The sequence below is a fragment of the Perna viridis genome, chromosome 2 (genome assembly GCF_037379345.1).
Source record: "Perna viridis isolate PV_CMFRI_1.1 ecotype Kerala chromosome 2, ASM3737934v1, whole genome shotgun sequence".
NCBI classification, from domain to species: Eukaryota; Metazoa; Mollusca; class Bivalvia; order Mytilida; family Mytilidae; genus Perna; species Perna viridis.
This window is the reverse complement of record NC_142446.1, coordinates 42,196,215-42,221,778: the sequence shown is the minus strand read 5'-3', so window position 1 is coordinate 42,221,778 and position 25,564 is coordinate 42,196,215. Positions and strand designations below refer to the sequence as shown.

At 33.5% G+C, this 25,564-nt stretch overlaps 1 protein-coding gene across 1 annotated transcript; it reads right to left on the bottom strand.

Moving 5' to 3' along the window:
- Positions 1–61: 61 nt before the first annotated feature.
- Positions 62–25,564, bottom strand: LOC148625145 (tachykinin-like peptides receptor 99D). Its single transcript, XM_088571194.1, has 4 exons — positions 24,595–25,564; positions 1,913–2,013; positions 1,377–1,467; positions 62–377 (listed from the first exon to the last, which is right to left on the bottom strand). Exons 1-4 carry the CDS (start codon positions 25,315–25,317, stop codon positions 159–161), a joined length of 1,134 nt encoding a protein of 377 aa, XP_088427320.1. The 5' UTR covers positions 25,318–25,564; the 3' UTR covers positions 62–158.

Sequence of the window (25,564 nt, the reverse complement as noted above, 5' to 3'; positions counted from 1 at the left end):
GTATGTTCATAAATAGCAGATAAAGTGCTTTTAATACATGTGCTACAAAAAATTGAAGTGCCTAAATCAATGGTTTAATAACATAATACCATTAACTCAAATTTACTATTTATTGTTCTATACAGACGTAACGTACAAGGTTACCGACAAATCGGTTATCAAACTAAAGCAGGATCAACACTATCTATTGATAATTTAGTTGACCTTCTGTGGTGTCGACAATACAAAGAGCCATTCACTGACGTTCGATATTTTCCACTTCTAGTGAAACTCGTCCTTATAGTTGTATCTTCTGAAAAGTCTGGGAAATCTTGGTCCTTATAAAACTTTCGGCAACACCTTCTGAATAACCTTCGAAATGCTCGTTTGAATTTGTCCTAGAAATTAAATGATAAAAAGTATAGTGTAAATAACGACTGAATTGAGAACTAAAATTTAAAATGTATCTAACTTATAGTTTATAAAAAAAAAACAAAAACAAAACCCGGAAACGAAAAAAAAAATAAATAAATTAAAAACAGACTATATCATGCAAATATTAATTTACAACGATTTTTTTTATTAAAGATTAAAAATCGAAAAACGCCACGATCCAATTGCAGCATTATTTTTAGGGAGAAATAAAGATATATATATACCATATAATCAACAAAGGCAACCCTCTTCCAGAGCAATGATCTTCCAGAGCAAATAGGGAGAAATAAAGATATATATATACCACATAATCAACAAAGGCAACCCTCTTCCAGAGCAATGACAATTACCAGGCGATTTTGTAAGAAAATAACGACTTTCAAAATTATTTTTAAGTAATGTGTTTTTTCAAGTATGTTATGATAAAAACAGTTAAAATGTTCAGTTCTACACTTTATTCTTTTCTTTTTCAAGCTCTCTTTATACTCCGTTTATATCAGAAAGTTTTTAAAATGTCGGCCATTCAACTTAGAAGTACTGGAAGTACCAAATGATCTGAAGATACTTATCAATGACAGTGAGACACTCCAGACAAATTGCTTAAAGAAATGATTACAAATAGTTTGACATTTTTATACTTGAGTTGTCATTTCGCTTCAGGTTGGGCAACAATAATTTTTCTGTAATAGCTTCAAAATACATTAGTAGCGCCATTGATTGTAGATCACACTGCCATTCAATTTACATTCATAAGCCTAACTGAATAGTCCAGTAAATCCGTTTAGTTTCGTCAGGGGAGCAAACAGCACAAAGACGTGGTCACAAATATAGATAATTCATTTCTGCTTCAACAGGAATGTCTTTCCCAAAAAAGAAACATAAGTGTCCTTCTCCTCAAGTATCATTTTCTATAACGTGATTCACCTAACAAGTGTTAATTTGCTACTATTTGAATAACTTACATTGAGGAGACCATATATAAATGGATTGTAGCAAGAATTACTCATTGCCAACCAGTTCGAACAAAACCATATGATGTTAATATATTTATACCTGAAACAGGAAATAAGCACCCAATTAAGGACTATATATGGCGATATTGTCTCAAACAAACTTTAAAGAAGGCACTTTTGAAAGTTTCAATTTAATTGAAAACGCGGACGTATAAAGGCGATTAACTTACGGAAAGACGTCTTAATACAATGATGCATTTTTGCGTCATCAGATGAATTTATAAGCACTTACTATTGATGCATTCGTGAAAAGGTATATATTTAAGCACCCGTCTGAACTTTTAAGATTCTTACAAAAGCTTTGATTTCGAGAAAATTGTTTGCACGTGCAATCGTATTTGAATATGGAAAATCCTATGTGTATTGTTTTCCCATATTTTTGCTAGTTTTTTTCTTTATAACGTTTGTTTCTTTTCGGTACTGCTTGTTTCTAAGGGTTATTAAAACATTAAAGGGGAAATTCAGTAAGTAAAAAAAATACTCACTTGTTAACGTGTGAATACACTTGTGACAAAACATTATAAATCTGTAAAGGCAACCAGCATAGGACAAAAATGCACACCACAATAATTAGAATTTTCACCACCTGTAAAAAATAAAATAAAATAAATACTAAGTATCACGTAAAGATAGAAATCAAGTTCAATAAAAAAAAATACGAAGAATAATAATTATTAAACAAGACGCAGATCTAAGATATGAAGTATCAGTTTTTGTACGAATTAGGTAGTGGGTGAAAACCCACCGTTTTTAAAGTATAATTTGACTATTTGCACTATTAGAATCAAGGAAAAAATTAAGAATTTTTTATATCAGCCTGATAGATTGATTTATAATTTTATCGAAATGCACAGAAAAATTGACATTTCAAGGGCGGATAACACTCTCAAAAATCTAATTTTTCTAACTTTCTATTAATAATTTTTTGAGCAATTTCAGTTATGCAGAGGTTAGATATTGGTATTTTCAAATAGAGACAGCTTCCTTGATTGAAATTAACTTGTCAGATCGTTAGGTTTTTGACATGGGTGTGATTTTTTCACATTTTGCCTGATTTTTACAAGAAAACTTACACTTAAATCTACATACCAATCGATTGATTGATTGATTGTTGGAGTTTAACGCCCGAGCAGCAATATTTCAGCTTTATTCAGGCGATGAACATTAAGTGGATGATAAAATGAATATGAAATGATGATGAAATGAAAAATGGGATGGGACACAAGGATAATGGGGTCGACAAATTGTGATTGCCACTTCAAATAGGGAGAGGAGGGTAGGATCGGGCAATTTAGCCTCCTGTGGCGGAGCCTAAGGTTCCTACTCCTATCGAATACCACAGCAGGGTTCTTTAACGTTCGAGGAATGTGGCATCTTTCCCAACACGGTGCACCACTGTGGTTTGCGGTAAGGTTTTTCGTATTATAGCCTGACAACCCCAGCATGTAACACGCCAGGGGTACCCCATTCCACCACCTGGGGCACACAACCCAGTTGCTCTGTGGGCAGAGCGCTCTAGCCCCCGGCTAGGGTTCTGAGCACTATTTAGTCGCCTTGTACGCTAGCAGGACTATTCTTTTGACACCCGGACCTGCACGGGGCCATACCAATCGAAACAGCCCTATCTGTAGCATATGATTAGTGTATTCGTGTAGTATTGAGATAGCTCATAACTTGCGTTCAGGTTAAAGAACAAATACCTTTTTTTCGTCATTAACAGATTAAAAGAAGCATTTGTATTGCAAGCACTGCAAGACATATTCCGCACGACCTACTATATAAAACTCAATACTACGATTTTGTTCCAATAATTGAAAACTACCTTTTGATATTTTGATGTATTATTTTTGTTATCATTTAATGTTTGAGCGGTTAACTGTTATTAAATCTTTATATTTCATAAATCTTATTTTCCATAGATGACGATGTGTGTTATTGGTTGCTACTATTACTTTTCTGTCAAGATAATATTCAACTTGTTCAAAGTGATATATTTGCCAATAGAAAAAATGACATGACAGAGTAGCGTTCGATAGACTTGTTTATCAAGAAATAAATTAACATTCATAATATTTGATGTTTGAGTTATTAGTTGAATTGATGATGTGGGTGAATTTTATACCTAAAGAAATTGATGTCAATGCCATACAAAACAAATTATACCGAATTCAGTCATGGAAAAAAAATGAATAAAACTTGTCGGAGAAATCATGTGGACAAAACACAAAATGTCGGACACATTTAAAGACAACATGTCAAAGAACAAGTTGCACAATGTACAAGAACCTAAAGGTATGCACGGAAAACAATTCGAACTCAAATAAACCCGGGATGAAGTGACCTATCATTTTACTCTAAATCAAAATCTTGTCGTTGTAAGTAGCACTCCAGCTAAGGATCATGCAAAATGTGATTCATGGGTAAAAAGCCTACATATTTTTATTTTTGATATTTTGTTTGAAATGTCATAGTAAACAGAGATTAACATGTGGTTTTTCACATAACCCGTGCTCTTAGGAGATAAAAATTGTATAGAATGCACCGTAAATTTCAAAATTAAAGGAGATAACTCTGTAAATGGCGCTCAAATACAATAGAATCTACTGGATTTTCAATGTGGATTATCTCTTAAGAGCAGGCAGATTTGAATGAATAATTACACATTTCATAGTATAGACCCATAAAACAACTTAATTACAAAAATAAAAATATGTAGCCTTTTTTGGGGTGTATCACATTTTTCAGATTTTGCATGATTCTTACAAAGACAGCTACTTAAACAAAACATATGATTAATTTTGCAAAGTAAATGATCAAAACATTCATATCCGAACCATGCATTGATACAAGGCTTTTGTTCATATTATTAGCTTTAAAGTTACTTTCATTTTATGAACAATATGTTTGCTGAACCCTTTCGCTTTCATTTGTGAGAACACAAAAAGTTAAAACCGTGAATCTTTTAACTGAATCAAAAACTTTGCTTGATGTCATGTTTTTATAGCCTTTGAAAGTCAGAAACCTATTTAGTGCTTGTTACGTCCCGTTTCATTCGTTTGTGCCTTTTGTAATTGGATGTCTCGTCAGTTTAGAAATCATTGTCTGTATCATTGGTTTTACTAACTCAGATTTCTGCACACTCTTATAATTAGTTAACTGGAGGGACAAATTTCAATTTCAAATGTTTTTTTTAATATTTTGCATTATAACAAATATTAATTATTCTTTTGAATAACGAGAAGAAAATAGAATGTCTCCTGACAGTATGTACATTTTGTATATTAATTATTCTTTTGAATATTTAGAAGATAAAAATACTCAATATGATTGATATGTTATTAGCATTTCTAGAAAATAAATAGTGATTGAGATATCCGACTTCTAAATGTCTTTTGTAACCGGACAGACTAACAAATGTGTTTTCCCGTGAAAGAATCACATCATGTTGTATAACTAATTGAGTGACCTATATAAGTCTTATTAATCGGACATTTTACTTCTTTCACGGAAGGCAGTAATCGTTTGTCACAATTAACACGCAATAAAGTAAAGTTGTATACTAGTAACTTAAGTAGAACTTAAATCACTTTAATATCAATTATGTTTGTTTGTTTGTTTGTTGGGGTTTAACGTCCGAGCAGCAATATTTCAGCTATATTCAGACAATGAACATGAAATGGATGATAAAATGAACATGAAATGAAAAAAAGGATGGGTCACAAGGATAATAGGGTCGAAAAATTTTGATTGCCACTGGAAAAAGGGGATGGGTAAGGTCGGGCAATTTAGCCTCCTGTGGCGGAGCGCAAAGGTTCCTACTCCTATCGAATACCACAGCAGGGTTCTTTAACGTTCGAGGAACGTGGCATCTTTCCCAACACGGTGCACTACTATGGTTTGCGGTCAGGTTTTCCGTATTATAGCCTGACAACCCCAGCATGTAACACGCCAGGGGTACCCATTCCACCACCTGGGGCACACATCCCAGTTGCTCTGTGGGCAGAGCGCCTAACCCCCGGCTAGGTTTCTGAGCACTATTAAGTCGCCTTTTACGACAAGCTTAGCGCTGCTGCAGGCCTATTCTTTTAACACCTGGACCTGCACGGGGCCTTTAATATCAATTAAGCTACATCATTAAAATATGTTTTTTTCTCATTTAGTGTCTGATTAAGGATTATTACTTAAAGTAGAATATCTGTGGAACAGAAATAAATATCACATGCTATGTTTAAACACAAGGACGGAGCAGTTTTAGTTAAACCAAGAGTGTATTTAGATTAATGCAATCTGTTTTCCCCAGTTTATTTTTTACCATATATCGTTAAAGCCTTATAATTATTAATTATTACTATTAATAATTGTTTTTGTTCATATGATCAAAGGGTTTGGTATGCCTCAAGTAATGTTTTTTGCTAGGACTAAAAATATTTCGTTCCAAAGTAAAGATTCAATTGCCGATAAATCTTAATTTGCAAGCATCAGAAATAAAACGTCATTTCTCGCAAATTGTGCTGGAGAGTTTGATATTCTCATAATAACAGAAACCAATCTTGATAGCTTAATAAAACAAAAAAAAAAAAAAAAAAAAAAAAAAAAAAATTGTGGAAAGGACGCACCAGCACTGGCAGTCGTCTTTTAATTTACACAATAAAAAATGATATCGGTATTACCCGTAAACCAGGATTTAGAAAACGACACTAGAGGTCAATCCCTTTTATTGTGTAACACATATCGACAAACCGGAACTGGAATACTGGACACGTTTATGTTATTCAATCGACCTCGCTCAACAAAAAAATCGTGATCGCGGTCGACTTTAATGTTAATCTCTATGTCAAATAATTAACTTCTTGATTTGACGATTAACCTTAATTCTTAATAACAAAACTAACTCAAATTGTTAACAATAGCAGTACATTACTTGACCCTATAATTACAAGTAATAGCATGATTTGAGTATACTCATATTTATGTATTCGAGAATAAGATTAGTGATCAATATACAGCAATAGCAGTAAAAGAAAGTTTAAAAGCCTCCAAACATTGTTTTATGACAGAAGTATGACTTCGTAAAATTTGACGGGAGACCGGTATACTATACATAATGATTTACGACTATTTACGAAATGTAGCTATTAAAACGAAGACACAGGCTGGGAAAAAATAGGAAAATCTGATAGGAATAATAAGAGAAATTTACAACATGACAACACCCCACACTATCTCCGTGATCTTATCTCCTTCTTTTTCAGAGAACAACAATCTGTCCTCCATGTAATAGATCTGATATTTACCCTTCTGTAGATAAACACTAAATACTAAATATTCAGTGCCATCTACTATAAGAGAATGGAACAATTTAAGTAAAGACGTTCGAAATCTATATTCAATATCAAAATTTACATGTGCAATCCTAAGTGAAGACTCATTGCAAGCTATGATTAATTAACTACGTTCTACACAGAGTTCATATTGTAGCTGATCCTTCGTGAAGTTGCGGTGCGCCCTTTGAAAATGCCTACCATTTTTTTCGAATGTAAACATTTTACAGAAAATTGCACTACACTATTCGAAAGTTAGCGTTTTAATTCCTTTATCAAGTTTGACGTTTCAGTACTTAGCAAAGATAATACTGATCTGAGGTATGAAGAAAAAATATTTTTTGATAATGTTTTCACATTTAAACATGAATTTAAAATCAGTGTCGGAAATGAACAATGCATCAATCAGCCCCTTTATGGTTCTTATCATCAATTTCATGTTCATCGTCTAAATATAGCTGAAATATTGCTGCTCGGACGTTAAACCCCAACAAACAAACAATGGTTCTTATCATAATGTACATTATTTTGTGATTTTAGGAAGCTTTTCAATTTTTTTTTATTGTATCAAAAATGTCTGTTAATATTTATAACGATTTAATGTATGACCTTAATGAACTGTCTTTGTAGTGTATATTTTTGTTGGGAGAAGACGTCACAAGTTTGTAAAATATTGTATTCTATTTCTCTTGAGATGTTGACGAATGCAATTGATAAACTAATATTTTTGTATATTTTTTTGAATACGTTTATTACGTCACCTCGTTTAGTGTCTGACAAAACACTTCAGTATTTTAATATCCCTTCTGTATTTTCCGACTACTTATTTAAAAAAAAACAACACAATTTCATGCTGCCTTTTTATTCCTTCATACTGGAAACAAATAATCGTAAAGCGAGCTTAACCTACCATCCAAATGCCTGTTCCATGTCAGGACCATTGCGGCTGCTTCTAACAATGCTTTATTTAACTTTCTTTAACTTTTATCGGGGTATTGCTTATTATTTTGGTAACTTTCTAATTACCATTTTTCTAGTTTTGATTTCCATTACAGCAGACACTGCATTCGCATATATGACTAAAGATAGTAAGAAATAACATTCAACCAACAGTAGACAAAAATGCTATCTTAATCTTTACGTCTAGTGCAGTTCATGCGTTCATATAACAGAGCTCTAGAGTAGACTACCACGGTAATAACTATATTAGACTAGTTAGAAGATTTGCTGATACATCTGTCATATCTAGAAATCTCTAGAGACTACTCTAGTGTCAATCTGACACACTGTATGACAAACATCGTGAAATAACTATATTCAGGATGACAACATCATTGTCTGTGCCACGTCAATATCTTATTTAACAAGATAATTGTATATTTTTTGCATAATTTGGAAATCGAGTAACATACAAGAGAATATAGAATATTAGCGTTATCAGTGAAAGCTCTTACATTTTAATTAAAAAAACTACGGTAACGTAATTCCAAACTCGAAAACAAAGGTATGTTCTGAGTGTCGAAGCAAAGGAAATCTAAAAAGAAACGGTCCTGCATCGATAAAAAATTAAATAAGCCAAACAAAACGAAACGAAACCGCAAAAAACTAGAAATATATCTATATGTATGTATGGGCCATTGTCAAAGCAAGTGTGCAAATTAAAATTACTTGTGTTACTTTTTATCACATATAACAAGGAAAAATGCCATTTAAGTACAATTTACTCACGTAGTTATTTTCTTGCCGGGACAGACATTGACATCTTTAAATGCAGTATAATATGCAGATTTCAATTGTTTTATTGGACTTTCACATGTAGGATGCCAAAGTTTTGCTGTCATACTCAGGAAACAATCAAGAGTCTAAAATTTCCTCCCTGATATTTAGAAATTTGAATCCTATGAAATGAGTATTTTTTTTTTACATTGCCACGTATCAAGGGAACCAATGCTATACAGGTAATCAAAAGAATGCAATCCAGATACAAAGACCAGACATGGAAAACAGACATACACAACAAAGAACATAGAGTAACTAAAACCATACATACCAAGTAACAAAAGCAAATGAGCAACTCGGACTCCACAAAAAAACTGGGACAACATTCATAGGCACTGTCCTGTTCGTATATTTTTCTTAAAGCTTTGATTAAATGTTAGGGTTCTCTAGATTTTATAGTTTCAGTGCCATTAATATTCCCATATTCGTTACTATTATTTATAACAACATTATTTTATATGTTATTTTAAATGACAGTACACAAACTAAAAACATAAATACAAACATACCAATTATATACAGTGCAAATTTTGATATGGTATACACGTGTTTCAAGAAGTAACCTCTCCTCACCAGCATTAGAATCAAATATATAGGAAGACCTTAATCAAAATATTAATAGTATATACAAGAAGTACTATAAACCAAAAATATCGAAACAGGAAGCTAAATCCTTCACCGATAGGTCCTACCAAATGCAATGCCTCAGTGTTTTAGGTATATTGAAATTTGTAATACTGTAAATTTTGATAAATATGATAAATGAAATCTGATATAAACTAAAATATATTTAAAAAAATTCAAGATCGGAAATTATTTTAACTTTTAGATGTTGACAGAAGATAAAAAATACACACTTAAGACTTAACGCAGGCACCCCATCTAATTACAACATATAGAAACAAATTATTTAAAAATTTAAAAAGGTTAAAAATTTAATAATTTATCAATGGGGTCCAAACCCGCAAAAAAGTCCAGGTGTAACTAATGACCGTATTTGCATGCTTTAAATACTTTGTTGTACGTTTATTTGAGTAAAGCTTTACGTTACTAAATTAGGTTTTGGAATTTATAGTGGGAGTTATTCAATTAAGCGGCCTTAATAACATGTCATTTATTCTCTTATTATTTCTGTAACGTGACAGGCCTCTTCCATGCGACATGCCTGCAGAAATGTCACAGTTGTAGGTCTTAACATATTTTTTTTTTTTAAAAAAAGGGTCATTTTTTCAGTGGAATGATTAATTCAACTTTAAATGAACAGAAGGATGTAGGAAAAACGCCAGGTTGAAAGAATAATCGTGGTACTCAATTTATTTACATCGAATGTTGCCAACAAACACAAATAAAAAGCCTTTTTTTCTTTAGTAGATTAAGGTAAAAGATAAGACTGTACTACTGTGGGAGACATTATAATTCAGCTATTTTAAATATTCCAAGACAAACGTGAAATCATACATATGTTAGTGCCAGAAACCACCCAGCTATATATCTCCAATAAATTAAACTTAGTAAAATTAAGAAAGAAATTCATATGTAAAAATAGAGTAAGTTCAAAATACAAAAAAAATATTTATCCTAATTAATATTGCAAATTTCGGTATCCTGTACACGTGTTCGTACAAATAACGACTCACCAGCAGCCAAATGCAGACTTAGGAAGATAGAGATTCAAATATGAATAGTCTACAAAAAGTACTCATAATAAAAGAAATCAAAATAGAAAGTGCAAACTGAAGCTCGAAGAAGTTATACCATATGCAATCGAATCTCTGAAGCTTTAGCGTTTTAAGATTTTTTATTTTGTTATACTGCATATTTAGATATGCAATCTCTGTTGTATTTTAATTAGACAAATTTCTTGCCGATCTCTGGACCACTAGCAGTAGCATCCCTCCTATTTTTTTTCAAAACACACAAAAAACAACCCGGCTTGATAAGTAACATTCTACTTTTTTAAATCAGCCATTTTTTAACTGGAAATAAATTTAGAGGTCCAGTAGTTTGTGAGGAGAAATTTTTTTTGGAAGGAATAACATTAAAAATAAGAAAAGACGTTGTGAACAAATTCGCACAAAAATTTAACCACACAAAAAAAATCTCACCATGCTGAACACTTGTACATGTACCCGTGTCAGAATTTGGCTCAACCTAACAGTTTAGGGAATATATGCGAAAAACTATTGTTTGATCCATATGTTTTATCTTTAGTTACAGCGACCAAGTTTTTTTTTCAAAGATCAATTATCCCAATAATCAATTTTGTGCATTGTGTAATAATATAAGAAACGGCGAAAAAAAAACTTCAAAAAAGAGAAACAACTCCAACAGATTTACACGAAAATCTGATCACAAAAAGAACTCATCATGCTATACACTTTCATCCTAGTCAGAATTTGGATAAACCTAAGGGTTAATGAGATATATGCGAAAAACTGCTGTATGACCCCTACGATTTACATTTAGTAACGGCGGTCATGTTTTCCGACGTTTAAAAAATTCCCATTTCAGTTCTGCAGCAGCGCTAAGCTTGTCGTGAAAAGCGACTAAATAGTGGCAAGAACCCTGGCCGGGGGCTAGGGGGCTTTGGCCACAGTGCAACTGGGTTGCATTTACCTGGTGGTTGAAAGAGTATTCATTGTATGCTACATGCTTGTGAGGTCAGGCCATAATACGGAAACTTGATCACAAACCGTAGTGGTGCACCGTTTTTGAGGAAAATACCACGTTCCTCGAACAATAAAGTTTGTTGGGGTTTAACGTCCGAGCAGCAATATTTCAGCTATATTCAGACGATGAAAATGAAATCGATGACAAAATGAAAATGAAATCGATGACAAAATGAACATGAAATGATGATGAAATGAAAAAGGGATGGGACACAAGGACAATGGGGTCGACAAATTTTGATTGCCACTGGAAATTGGGAGAGATGGTTAGGGTCGGGCAATTTATCCTCCTGTGGCGGAGCCCTATGGTTCCTACTCCGGGAGAATTCCACAGTAGGGCTCTTTAACGTGCGAGGAACGTGGCATCTTTCCCAACACGGTGCACCACTATGGTTTTCGGTCAGGTTTTCCGTATTATAGCCTGACAACCCCAGCATGTAACACACCAGGGGTACCCATCCCAGTTGCTCTGTGGGCAGAGGGCCTTAGCCCCCGGCTAGGGTTCTGAGCACTATTTAGTCGCCTTTTACGACAAGCTTAGCGCTTCTGTAGGCCTATTATTCTTTAACAACCGGACCTGCACGGGGGTTGAACAGTAAAGACCCTGCTAGTGTATTCGACTGTAGTAGGAGCCTTGGGATCGGCAAAGGAGGACTAAATTACCCGACCCTGCCACCTCTCCCTAGTTTACAGTAATCTAGTAAAATAAACTCGTTCACCCTATAATCATTGTATCACATCCAATTTTCTTTTCTTATTTCATCATCTTGTGTTCATTTTATCATCCTTTTTATATTGATCTCCCGGATTAGCTGAAATTTTGCTGCTTGGGCGTTAAACAACAAACAACCAATCAGTTAATAAGTGGTCAAATCATGTAGATGTTTGTTTGTTGGGGTCTAACGTCCGAGCAGCAATATTTCAGCTATATTCAGACGATGAACATGAAGTGGATGATAAGATGAACATGAAATGATGATGAAATGAAAATAGGATGGGACACAAGGACAATGGGGTCGAGAAGTTTTGATTGCCACTGGAAATAGAGAGAGGTGGGTAGGGTCGGGTAATTTAGCCTCCTGTGGCGGAGCCCTATGGTTCCTACTCCGGGAGAATATCACATTAGGGTTCTTTAACGTACTAGGAACGTGGCATCTTTCCCAAAACGGTGCACCACTATGGTTTGCGGAAGCTTTGAAAGATTGTTCAGGTGAGCTAAGCATACAATCACATATAAAAATAAGAAATTTATGTATGCTGTTTATGTGATACAAATAGTAACTTGAACCAAATACATAAGATCGATAAATTAAATATTTTTGCACCATTCAGTTTAAAGTTTGAATATGATTATTACTTTCAGCACAGCAATAGAAACATTTCTGTAACTACATTCTTATTACAACAAATACGTTGTAAGGCTTTTGTAAAGATATTACAAAATTAATTGTTCTGTTATAAAATATCTTGTCTAGGCTGCTGACAAAACTATTTTATAAAGAAACCGCTATTTTCGAATTTCTTTTAAAGCTAATATTCATTTAATTAATTGATAAGTTTATAGCTCCTGTGTGAATGGAATATAAAATTGCCTATTCTCTAGGTATAACGGTCCATTGTAAGGGATGGGCATAAAGAAGCAATTTTGTAAATTGCTTTTCCTTAAAAAGTGAATTGATGAAATACTGGCAGAGGTGGACATATCTTACAGTACATTTGAATACTAAAATGGTAGTTATTATCCTATTCAGTATTGTTAGAGTTAAACAGGTATTATCAAAAGAGATTGAATTTTAAAATAGAAACCAGATCAAAGTAATACAACAAATAAACATTACATTGATTATGTTTAATTGAAGAAAAAAAAAACGTGCATATAGATTAAGGGTATGCTATAGTTTACAATGGCATCCGTCCAGAATCATTAGGACATACAACAATATTTTATGTATATATCAATTCAAACATTGACGCTTAATATCATGATAAGTGCCAGGAAATTCAAAATAAGTTTAAAAAAAAACTCATCGACAGTTCGTTGACTCGCTGGTATATTTTTAATAGTTGCTATCTAGTGAATTTGTAACGAGGAATATTCAAACTTCTTTTTTTTTAATCTAATACGTTTAAGTTGAATGTATAGGATGACTTCAACATTATTTACGTCATGGAAATTGTATCGTTGAGTTGCTCAATTGTTACTGGAAAGAGTAATCAAGGGAACAAAAATTCTATCGGAAATCAAAAGAATGTAATCCAGGGACAAAGACCAGACATGGAAAACAGACACACACAACAACGAATTTAAAATAACCAAAAATACATACAAAGTATGGAATGATTTCTTTGTGACTAATCTTTGCAAAGTGTGTCGGGGAGCTACATAAGTGTAGCTAGACTCTAACAGAACTTTACTCACTCTCATTGTGACAAATGCGAAGCATGACATGATTACCCTTCCAGAGCATCTGATGTCACCGTTTTTTTTTTTTTTTTTTTTTTTTTTTTTTTTTTTTTTTTTTTTTTTTTTTTTGGGGGGGGGGTTGCTTTGCTTTACTTTGTTGTGTGATGTCTTGTTTTCCTTACCCACAGTTTTCACATTAATTGTACATTGTTCTGTTTGCTACACTGTGTTCAAGTTTGAGGCCATATACTTGGAGTTTGTAGCATCTGAAATGTAATATCACTGATGCTTCTTTTAAAGGCACTTTTATTGCCGATTATTAACTTAAAATCTGCCCTAAAATGCACTTGGTGAAGTAAATATTGATACTGAGAAAATGACTTAAAAATGTATTAACTTTATTAATATAACTTTTTGCATAAAATCGATTATTTTCATGTAATTTTTTCACATGAGTGACGTGTTATGGTACATTAATTATCTCTGGGTTAAAATTTAAAGTAAAATATGACAGGATACCGGTGTAAGCAATATGCCCCTTTTAATGTAAAAACCCATGGTTTTACTGCTAACTTCGCAATTTCAGAACATATTTCTACGTTAAGTTTTGACTTATGAAAATTTCTTCCATTAGCATTATTGAGCTAGTTTTGGTCAAATGGAAATAGTTACACATTTTTGCATACGTTAATATGATAAAGGTGAAACCTTTTAACGCTCCCAAAGAAACATAAATTAAAAGAGTAATCAAGGGAACCAAGATTCTAGCGGAAAGCAAAAGAATATTATTCAGGGACAAAGACCAGACATGGAAAATAGACAAACACGACTAAGAACATAAAGTAACTAAAATAATACGTACAAAGTAACAAAAGAAAATGAGCAACTTGGACTCCACTAAAAACTGGGAGCATGAACCAGGTGCACCGTTAGGGTAAGCGTCCTCTGCTTTTCTAGAAACACCCGCCGAATTGCTTATAAAAGGACAAGTCCGGGGTAGAGGAAAGGCAAACTATGACTCGTTGAACAAATCAATATTTTCATGGTGCAGATGGATATACACCGTAACGATCCACGAGTTCATGATGACTACCATTAAACTTCTGTGGTGACGACTTCAATCTCGTAGCAACATAACACTGCTCTAGAAGCCTAATTGTAAGAAGTCTAGCGCGATACAAAAAGTCTGCGTAGTTACGGCAAGCTTTGGCATAACGTAGTTGTGATATGAAAACTCAGGTGCTGAAGGGATGTTGCCAAAGATGAAAAGAAAGTTGACAATTCTGAATGAAAAGTCATCACGATTTCAAGTTTGGTCAATAGTTTTTCTTTACCATCGATTTCTAAGTGTAGATCAAGATATGAGGCTGATTTCACAGTGTCTGTAGTGTCTTTCATCTACAGTTCTTTGGGGTAGATGCGATATATCAAATCCCCGAAACTAGGATTGTTGAACGATAATACGTGATCTATATAGCGGAAACTGAGATTAAAAGATCTAGCTAAACGAAGTTCTCTCTTTCTTAAAAACAAATTTGATAATTTTTGTCAGTTCTGATTTGATATATTATACTTATAACCTTCAAATATGGTAAATTTTGTGATGAAATATGTCCTACATTATACTAAATGTCATGGTCTGATATGTCTATTGGCAACACTCTGGAACAGCCTTCCAAACCATTTCAGGACAGATTTTCTCATTTCAAAAGCCTAATTCAGTCCTGGAATGGTTCGGAATGTCGCTGTTCAGCATGCAGGTAACTTTCTGTTCTATATCATGCTTATTTTAGCTATATGTTTTGTTTGGCTTCTACTTGAATAATAGTACTTCTGCTTAAGCTTTAGATTCTGCATGATAATATATTTTTATGCTTAGTTCTCTGCCATATTATTATGCTTTAATATTTGCATACTATGCCTAATTTGTGGTTGATTGTATGTATAGCTTTGTTTGTATGCCCTTGCCTTGTTTTATGTTCGGTCAAAGGCTCCTTCGAGCTTGTGTTTGTATTTATGACATGCCGAATCAAAATACTTTTCTTAACTTATTATCTTATCTTATCTTGTCATGATCCGAAATGTCTTTGGGTCGAATTTCCGGCACTGGTAAACATTATGGTTCTTATAAATTGCGAAACATCTTAAAATATTTCTTATATTTAATTTAGTTTCGCTTCATTCTGTTTCGTTTTGTATCGCTTAATTTTATTTCTATTATGTTTTGATTCATTTTATCAAATTATTTCTTTTCGATTCTTTCTTTTAACGATTGTTTTCGTTTCGCAATTTTGAAAGTACCCAAGAATTACGGATAATATTGATCTCATACTTTTCGTAATCATCTGGCGCCATACTGCAGACTTATGGCCAACCCTATCTTGGAAAAGTTATGATTCGATTTGTATTTAATTATCGAAACTAGCAAATATTTTCCAAGAAAGGTTTGGTTCTCAATCGCATATATATATATATAAGTATACGCAAATGAAGCTGCCATTATGCTGTTTAGTCAGCTCCTGAAAATGAAGGTACAAATCGGATATTGATTCTTTTTCTTGTCATAAGTATACAGAACCAAGTTGATAAGATAAAAATGGAAAGTTGAAATTCCTAAAAGTAAATGAAACAGTTACAGTAATTAAATATTAGTTTGACAAAATAATGAGCTAAATATTGGTATCGCCTACGCTTGTTGTAAAATCATATAGCATATTTTTTCTCTTTTACCGCACTTACCATCAACAAGCATGTAATCGAGATAAATTGGGTTTTTATTGATACTACAAATACGAGACAATACAAATGAATGGGCAATAATAAATTCCGCTGTTTAAACCTTCCTGTCTCGTCGTTACTGAAAAATTACTCCAAGGAAGGGAAAGTATTTATTAAACAGAAGAATATATTGTAACAAAGATAATTGTTCAGAACCAATGGGTGACATAGAAATATCTCCTTTAAAAACATTTTCAGATAGCTAAAGGCTGTAACAATGGTAACTTAAACAGATAGATGAAGTGTCTTTGAGTAAATTCCAGACTTTAGCATAAAATGTACTTTTATAGACAACCACTTTAGATTCTTAAAATACAAAGTTTCATGGAAACTAGAAAAAATGCACTTGATATCTTGCATTTTTTAAATTTCCAGACGTCTTTACCTTTTGTTAAATCTCCATTTCATGAAATATGAAATAATTAATAAAAATATATATATATATATATGTCTGAAAAATTCCCAACGATGTTAGAACTGTCAAATTTGCGATGCAAATTTTTTGTCGTTCCCTCCGCGGGACTCGAACTCGTACTGCTGTGACATCTATGGCAACACCGCCTGCACAAAGTCCAGCGCCCTAGACCACTCGGCCGGCTAGGCTATATAAAAATATAGCTTTCGCTGGCCGGGTCATTCCTCCTCGTGGGATTAATGTGGGGCTGTAACTTAGTACACGATGTATGGTGGTACGTGACAGTTCATGTAGATGTTAATATGTAGGATAGAGGATCAAATTAATGATGCATGTCACAACAAATCAATATTATACAACGTCTCAGAATGTGACGACTCTATTTGCTACACTGCTCCATCGGATCAAATTGATACAGGGAAGATATATAAACGTATAGAAAGGTCTGAAAAATTCCCAACGATGTTAGAACTGTCAAATACTGTTTTCATATAGCCTAGCTGGCCGAGTGGTCTAGGGCGCTGGACTTTGTGCAGGCGGTGTTGCCATAGATGTCACAGCAGTACGAGTTCAAGTCCCGCAGAAAGAACGATAAAAAATTTGCATCGCAAATTTGACAGTTCTAACATCGTTGGGAATTTTTCAGACCCTTCTATACGTTTATATATCTTCCCTGTATCAATTTGATCCGATGGAGCAGTGTAGCAAATAGAGTCGTCACATTCTGAGACGTTGTATAATATTGATTTGTTGTGACATGCATCAATAATTTGATCCTCTGTCCTACATATTAACATCTAAATGAACTGTCCCGTACCACCATACATCGTGTACTAAGTTACAACCCTAGATTAATCCTACGAGGAGGAATGACCCGGCCAGCGAAAGCTATATTTTTATATAGCCTAGCCGGCCGACTGGCTTTGTGCAGGCGGTGTTGCCATAGATGTCACAGCAGTACGAGTTCGAGTCCCGCGGAGGGAACGACAAAAAAATTGCATCGCAAATGTGACAGTTCTAACATCGTTGGGAATTTTTCAGACCTTTCTATACGTTTATATATCTTCCCTGTATCAATTTGATCCGATGGAGCAGTGTAGCAAATAGAGTCGTCACATTCTGAGACGTTGCATATATATATATATATATATATATATATATATATATTGTCAAACAAATACATCTTAGAAATGCTACAAGAATGTTTCACTGGTTTTATTTGGTAAATATGAAATTGGTCCCATGTGTGAATGCCATTAAGTGTTAAGTGTAAGTTTTTGTAAGAATCAGGCAAAATAGAAAAAAATGAGAAGCATTCATGTCAATACCCAACTGTTCGGACAATATAATTTCATAAGGGTGCTTTATCTATTTGAAAAGATAACTATTTGACCACTGCATCACTGGATTTGTTCAGAAAATGTTTACTAAAATGTTAGAAAAATGAGGTTTTTACAGAGTTATCTGCTCTTGTTCACTATCAGTTTATTCCAATAAAAATGTAACTCAATTTTTCCTAATGATGTGGAAAATCTTGTCTTTTTTTCCTTGATTCTGATGGTGCAAACAGTCAAAATTCAACTTTCAAAATGGTGTCTTTTTCATACCATGTTTCACCCACTGCCTGATTTTTACAGAGACAAACACTTAAACGTCAATACCAGAATAAAATTAATAGCAGTACAGTCATGGGTCAAGATTTTGTCTTGATTGGTCAACACTTCTTTGATTATTTTTGAATTACGTTTTGGAAAGAGATATATTGGCCTTTCTATGCTAAATTAAGTACTTTTCAGATAAAATGGAATAAACACTTTTACTGTGGTTTACGAGAAGTCAATGGTTTATAAGGGTATAGAATCATGGAATAAAGAGGGAGAAAAGAAAACTGAAGGAAAAAAACAAAATAAAGGGAAACACAGAAAACCTTTCAAAAAATATATACATGTAAGCAACTCGAAATCTGCCAAAACCAAAAGTGAGCTATACTCTGAAATTCCTAAACCTTTTGAAGCTTTTTTCATATTTGAGTACTTAAGTGACACACAATTTCGATATATTTTGAAGATTTTTTCTCTCTCTGTAATACCTAAATGTTTCTTTGTATTGCTTTGATAAAAAGTTTTCTACAAGCTATAAAAAGGTATAATAGTCGATCTTAAAGGAGCCAAAAATACCCAGTAACACAAAGCCTGCCGAGGTTCTTAATAAGAGCACCTCGGTGTGTATGATCTAGAACGTTATTTTTTCTTAATTCACATTGATTAAATTGAAATGTACGAAATCAAACGTTACTAAGAACATTGAGTTTAACAATATCGAAGCATGATTTTTTTGTATCAATATTGTGCGATCAAATGTAGACAATGATGCTTTAGAAATATCTCTTTTTTCCTGCTGATCTATAACGGAATTTAACCCATAATATGCAGAGATGTTCTTAGAAATCATAATGCATTTCATGCTTCTGCATTTAAATAACTCAAATCCAAGACAATACTAAAACAATGCATATACGATCATTTACTCTTTGTAGAGTACATTGAATTTGTGAATACGAGTTATGTAGCATTATTAACAGTGACAGTGTGAGTCGAGCTGCATGCGTTGATATTTAAATAACTCTGAATTCAAGGAATTATTGAATAATTGGATTCAGAGTTCCATTTGCAAGATTGTATCAATTACGGAAGATATCCCGCAAAAACGCATTTTAATGGCCTGCATGCCATAAACCGAAAGGTCAGTTACTTATCAGGAAATTTTATGCCACCCTTTAATGCAAATGGTAATATAAACCGCAAGCAATAGACAATAGCAAAAATACGGATTTCCGTTGGAAATGCCGTGTTAAGGACTTAGATACACTTTTGGTGCAGGAACTCTAAGCATAAATTAATGAATTTTTAAACAGAACTTTCGTCTTCCGCAGTTTTTTTAGGTCTTTTTTTCAAATGACGCGAATTAAAGGGACATTTATCCCGGAAGTGACATACCAAAGAATTCAAGTACAATAAAATCAAATATTAATTAATGAAGTTTAATCTCAATGATTTAAAGCATAACCTAAATTTTGGGTTTAGGGCACTTGAGTCGATGTGTTTTCAATTTCTCCTCTCCGTTTTAGTCATAAATCACTGTCTGCCCTCTTACATTTGCCCTTTTTGTCATATATTTGTTCCTGTCTATTTTACTTCTCCTTATTCACTTTCATATTCATTTTTTTTCATAATGAGTGAAAAATGAATATCGAAAATATCAACTCAAGTTTTTTAATTTCAAAATCATAATAATCGAGCATTGGCGAGGGTGTTATAATGTTGAAACTTAATAAAGCGATTTGATATTTTGCGGTATTTTCACGAGTTATATGAAACCTTATTTTTTTATGAAAATTTTGGCTGCTTGAAATACAACATCTGTCATGGCAGAAATCCTATATAGTGATCTTCCATCTTTGACGTCATCAATTGTGTCATGAGAACAACGTTAGAAACGTCACAAGGTCACTTTCGACCAATCAGGTTTTATAGTGAATGATGCACAATCACACAACCAATCGTAACGGCGAATTTTTCATAGAACTTATTCGCATCACATCGTCAATGGTGTGATATCGTAAATATATAGCCAGCCGCCCCAGAAATTGAAATATTGACCAAATCATACAGAAATAACATTTTATTGAAAATAAAATGATTTATGTGGCCAAATCCCCCCCTTTTTGACCCTTACTCCGTTATCTAATGTAGTCCATATCACCAGCTGCATTTAATATATACATACCAATGCAGATCATCCAATCAAATTAGCGCGATTGATCACATGTTCACTCTTTAAACTTGAACAAGAAAGCTTGTTGTGATTTTTGTTTAGTTGATTACCCACCTCCACCCCTTACTACCTCCGATATATTTTTTCAATATTGGCTATGGCCGGTTTATTTTAGGCCAAACCTTTTTTGTTGTAAGGAATTTTGTAATACTTTTTAGGGTGTGTCAACTGTAATATCAATTTTATATTATTTGCCTCATCTATGACAGTGTCACTCCAATTTAATGTACATATGTTACTTATTTTTACTGTTTAATTATCGTCATCTAATAAATGACATTTGTGGGATATTTTGTTTTATTTATGTCCTTACCAAAAAACTTAGTGGAGTAGCTTGCACAGTTGTTCTCCTCATTTTCTCTAAAGGAATAACTTGGAAATTGGTGCAATATAAAAAATATTATGTTAACTTTATTATGATTAGCTTCTTCAGCAGAGATATAGAACATAAATACTCCGGGAGTCCTTGAAACTTCAGAAGTTGAAAATGGAAACAGTTGTGATAGTAGTAAGTCTATGCTACAAAGACGACAATAACTAAGTTATAAATTGAAGCGAAATCCTCTGAGGCATCAATCATTAAATAGTACGGAAAAATGAGCTTACCCTCAAACAGGATTTATATTCATTAACCAATTTTCACCCACTCTGTTATTTTTTTTATGATTGATAGTACTTGAGAACCCGAAAAACAATTAAATTTATCTAACCGTGACTAACATGTTGCAATTATTCTAAAGCTAAATTATATCTTATTGAATTTGCAGATGGATTATTTTAATGTTACCCTGGTGTAATGTATAAATACGGGATCTATTTTTTAAAACAATATAATTATTGGACACATGATATATAATGTTAAAGCGAAAACATTTCTACGGACATTATAATGACAGATCATATTTCATACATGGACATGGAGGTACTGAATAACTCGCTTTCGAAAATAAGAGTAACAAGATTACTTTAAAGATACCTGATTGAACTTCTAGAAAGAAAGATTATGCACGGGGTTCATAAAGGAAGCCACCTTTATCCGTAAGATATTAGTTTAGGCTGATCATATTTAACCACATCGGACCAGACTATATATATATATCCTTTTCCATGTATGAAATATTTGAACTAAGGTCAGAATATTTATTTGTTTTCAACTTTTAAGGGCCAGAAAATGTTTTTCCAAAATCTATGGGTCCCCCATCTCAGAATCAAATGGAAAACTAATATTAACAAACTGTCAATTAAATGAACAATTTTAAGAATATTCATTTATTTCTTTAAAATCATTTATACTTTGTGTCTGAGAAGGCTATGCTGTATTATTTTTAGAAGAATGTGGTCAATATGTGTAAAGAGCACAATACTTTACACATGTAAAAGACCCCATATGTAGTATTATTTCATAGAAAGGACCTTTGGTCCACTACAGGAGGCTAGATTTGACGACACCTACCCATCTGGCATATTTTCATCTGATTTTTGTCCTGATTATGCATTAAAACTAACGACTGTATGTTAAACAGACACCAAACAATCAATCAGTCTTAAACGTGATCATATAGTATGAGAAATACACGGCGTCATTTTTTAGAAGTCTGAATGAAGATATTTAACCGTTGAATTGAAGTGATGCCAAAATTTAACTGTTTCGAGTCTTGGTTTTGGATAGTGAGTATTTCAGGCACTTTAATGTTCTTTGTTGGTTCACGTAACTGGCAGAAGTTCGTTCCAGCATCCGACATCCTTACATTTTTTTCCGGCTTCGTTGTATATTAACAGACATACGTAGGCATTAAACAAACTATCAATTTTATCAACATCTGGTTATCATTGTCGGGTGTAATGATGGCTACCGATATCTACCGATACAAATAGGGACGTAAAGAAAAAATAACTGCCGTCAACCAAAAAAAAAGAATTTACTGTTTTAGAAATAACAAAATTGTTGTTATTGTTAAAACAAATTAGTTTAAATTTAAATTTAGGTAGAGCGAATAGCTATCTTAATTAGTTCGCTTTTGACTAACCATATAACATGCGGTTGAATAGACGATCAGTAGTATTCCTTTAAGCCCCGTGCAGGTCCGGGTGTTCAAAGAATAGGCCTGCACCAGCCCTAAGCTTGTCGAAAAAGGCGATTAAATAGTGCTCAGAAACCTAGCCGGGGGCTAGGCGCTCTGCCCACAGAGCAACTGGGATGTGTGCCCCAGGTGGTGGAATGGGGTACGCCTGGCATGTTACATGCTGGGGTTGTCAGGCTATAATACGGAAAACCTGACCGCAAACCATAGTGGTGCACCGTGTTGGGAAAGATGCCACGTTTCTCGCACGTTAAAGAACCCTGCTGTGGTATTCGATAGGAGTAGGAAACTTTGCGCTCCGCCACAGGAGGCTAAATTGCCCGTCCTTACCCATCCCCTTTTTTCTAGTGGCAATCAAAACTTGTCGACCCTATTATCCTTGTGTCCCATCCTTTATTTTCATTCCATCATCATTTCATGTTCATTTTATCATCCTTTTCATGTTCATCGTCTGAATATAGCTGACATATTGCTGCTCGGACGTTAAACCCCAACAAACAAACAAACAAACAAAGTATCCCTTTAAACGTTTGTCAAAGGATTTGCCTAACTGATAAATGGTAACAGCAAAATAACCAAAACTGATAAATTCTAGGTAACAGTCAAAAGGAAACTCCATTTAACAAATGGTATCATCAAGGTTAAAAAGTTGGATACGACCGCAATGGTCCGGGTATTTCCAATTGAAATGGTGGGTTTTACCAGGTTTCATAGCACTAAACCTCTAAAAGCGCTGTTTTAGTTGTTTCCATAGAATGTAGTTTGTTAAAACGATATTTATCAAAGAGGGTATTTGTCAAACGCATTACAAGTAAATTACTGTATGGTCACACTGCTAACTTGCTTTCTTTCAAAATAAATTATACAGATTATGTTTTCTTATATTTTATCTTTCTACAATAAAAATGCTATTTCGCAGGCTAAATACCTTTCAAGGCAAATAGTTACAACTTAGTTTACTCTTTAAACATAGAAATTACTTACAATCAACATTTTTCATAATATAATATATTTTTATTTTTCAATTCGACCAATTACCTGAGGTTCAAAAGGATTATTTACTTATTTTATTTCACAGTAACTCAATTTGTTTCGAATGTATGGCTTTACCACTTACAAAACATCTGAACAAAAAATCTCCATAGTAATATTAGTCACTAAATAAAAGCACTTGAATGTAAGAATTCGCAAATATTAAGTTGCAGTCCTTTTCACAAAAAATCGTAAGTGTAAAATTACTGGTAAGCTATGATGTCATAGTAGAGTTAAGTATTGTGACGGCACAACTTACGACTAATTTTACTCTTACGATTTTTTTTGTGAAAAGGGCTACAGACAGTAAAGGGAAGGGATCAAACCTACCGAAGTTACTTATTTTCTTATTAAGATACACTTAAGATACACTTGCATGTTTCATAAACAATCATAACTTGTCATTCAGTTGTTGCTACTTTGTGACAAATGTTGTGTATGAAATATGTGCTTTGCACGAGAATGATCCTCTTTGATTCGGTTGATTTAGGCGGAAAATTAGTATATGGTTTTCTCGATGATACAAGTCTAATGACAGGAAGGACTATTGTTACGTCATATGTAGACCCAATACATCATTTCTGCACCATGAATCACCCTACCATTGGCACTGTCTGAATTTTATATGGACTGGGCCTTAATAAATTGAAGCGTAACAACCTTAAGTTTATTAAGGAGTATATGACTTGGTCCCTAAGCTTACATACCGTATTATGATCGTTATATTAGATAATAGATATGTAATAAACATTACTTTTTTTTTTATCTCAATACGCATTAGTTAACAAAGAGTAAAGGGCATGATTGTAATTCTCTGAGCCATACAAAATTTTTATTTTCTATAAATATCTTACCTTTTTCCTGTTTCTTGAGCGGATATCATCCCGTCTGTTGATATACTGTCCAGGAGCCTTTGAACCCCATATTCTGTACGCAATTCTTATGTACGAAAAATTTATTATAATTAGTGGGATTATATACTGAATTCCAAGCAAATATACGAAGTAATATTGTCCAAAATCTTTATGTGGAAAAAACGGGCTACAAAATGGCTTTGTTTTTCCTGTTACATTGTCTGGAACTTGTGTAACTTTCATATAAAGAGCACGTGGGATGCTAGAAGCAGTTCCAAATACCCAAATAAAAGCTAAAATACCGACCGCAACAGATTTCTTGAAACCAGCCTTTAAGGGATAAATAACAGCGATATACCTGTCTATTGCAATGAAAGTCAGGGTGAAGACACTGACATTGACGGACAAGTCTTTAACAAAAGGTGCAATAGGGCACATGAAATCTGCTACCACCCATCGTTGTAACAAAGCTGCTTGGAACTGGAAAGGTATAGTGAACATCCCGAGGATAACATCAGCGAGTGCCAAGTTAGCAATAAAGATATTTGTTACAGTTTGCATTTTCTTGTTGATGACGATTACACTTATTACCAAGCTATTTCCGACAATGGCAGCTAAAGAAATACTTCCATAAAGAATTGCAAGTAGGACAATTATTTCAACTGGCACTGGGTATAAATCCGGGACAGTGCCGTTTAAGCTTGTATCTGTTTCGTTCTCCATTCTTCCTTTAGGAAAAAAACTTTAAAATATCCAAAAAGCACTTTCGGCAATATTATTTAATAGTTTGCGTAGAACTTTAGAACAGTATTGTTACATGCACCAACTGACTGTACATTTCGATATAGAAGACTTCTAAATTTTTTTTTAAATATTGCTATCCAAGAATTTAATTAAGCAATAGATGTTTGTTGTCCTTTATAATTTAAACTTTCCCATATTCTGTCATTGTAATATGTATAACGGTCTT

Bases quoted from the DNA above. Each gene is read 5' to 3' on its own strand.
- LOC148625145 (XM_088571194.1), bottom strand. From the start codon at position 25,317: ATGGAGAACGAAACAGATACAAGCTTAAACGGCACTGTCCCGGATTTA. The intron at 2,014-24,594 runs GTAAGATATTTA...TATTTTTTACAG, and splicing joins GCTCAAGAAACAGGAAAAAG to GTGGTGAAAATTCTAATTAT. The intron at 378-1,376 runs GTAAGTTATTCA...TTTAATTTCTAG, and splicing joins TTATATATGGTCTCCTCAAT to GACAAATTCAAACGAGCATT.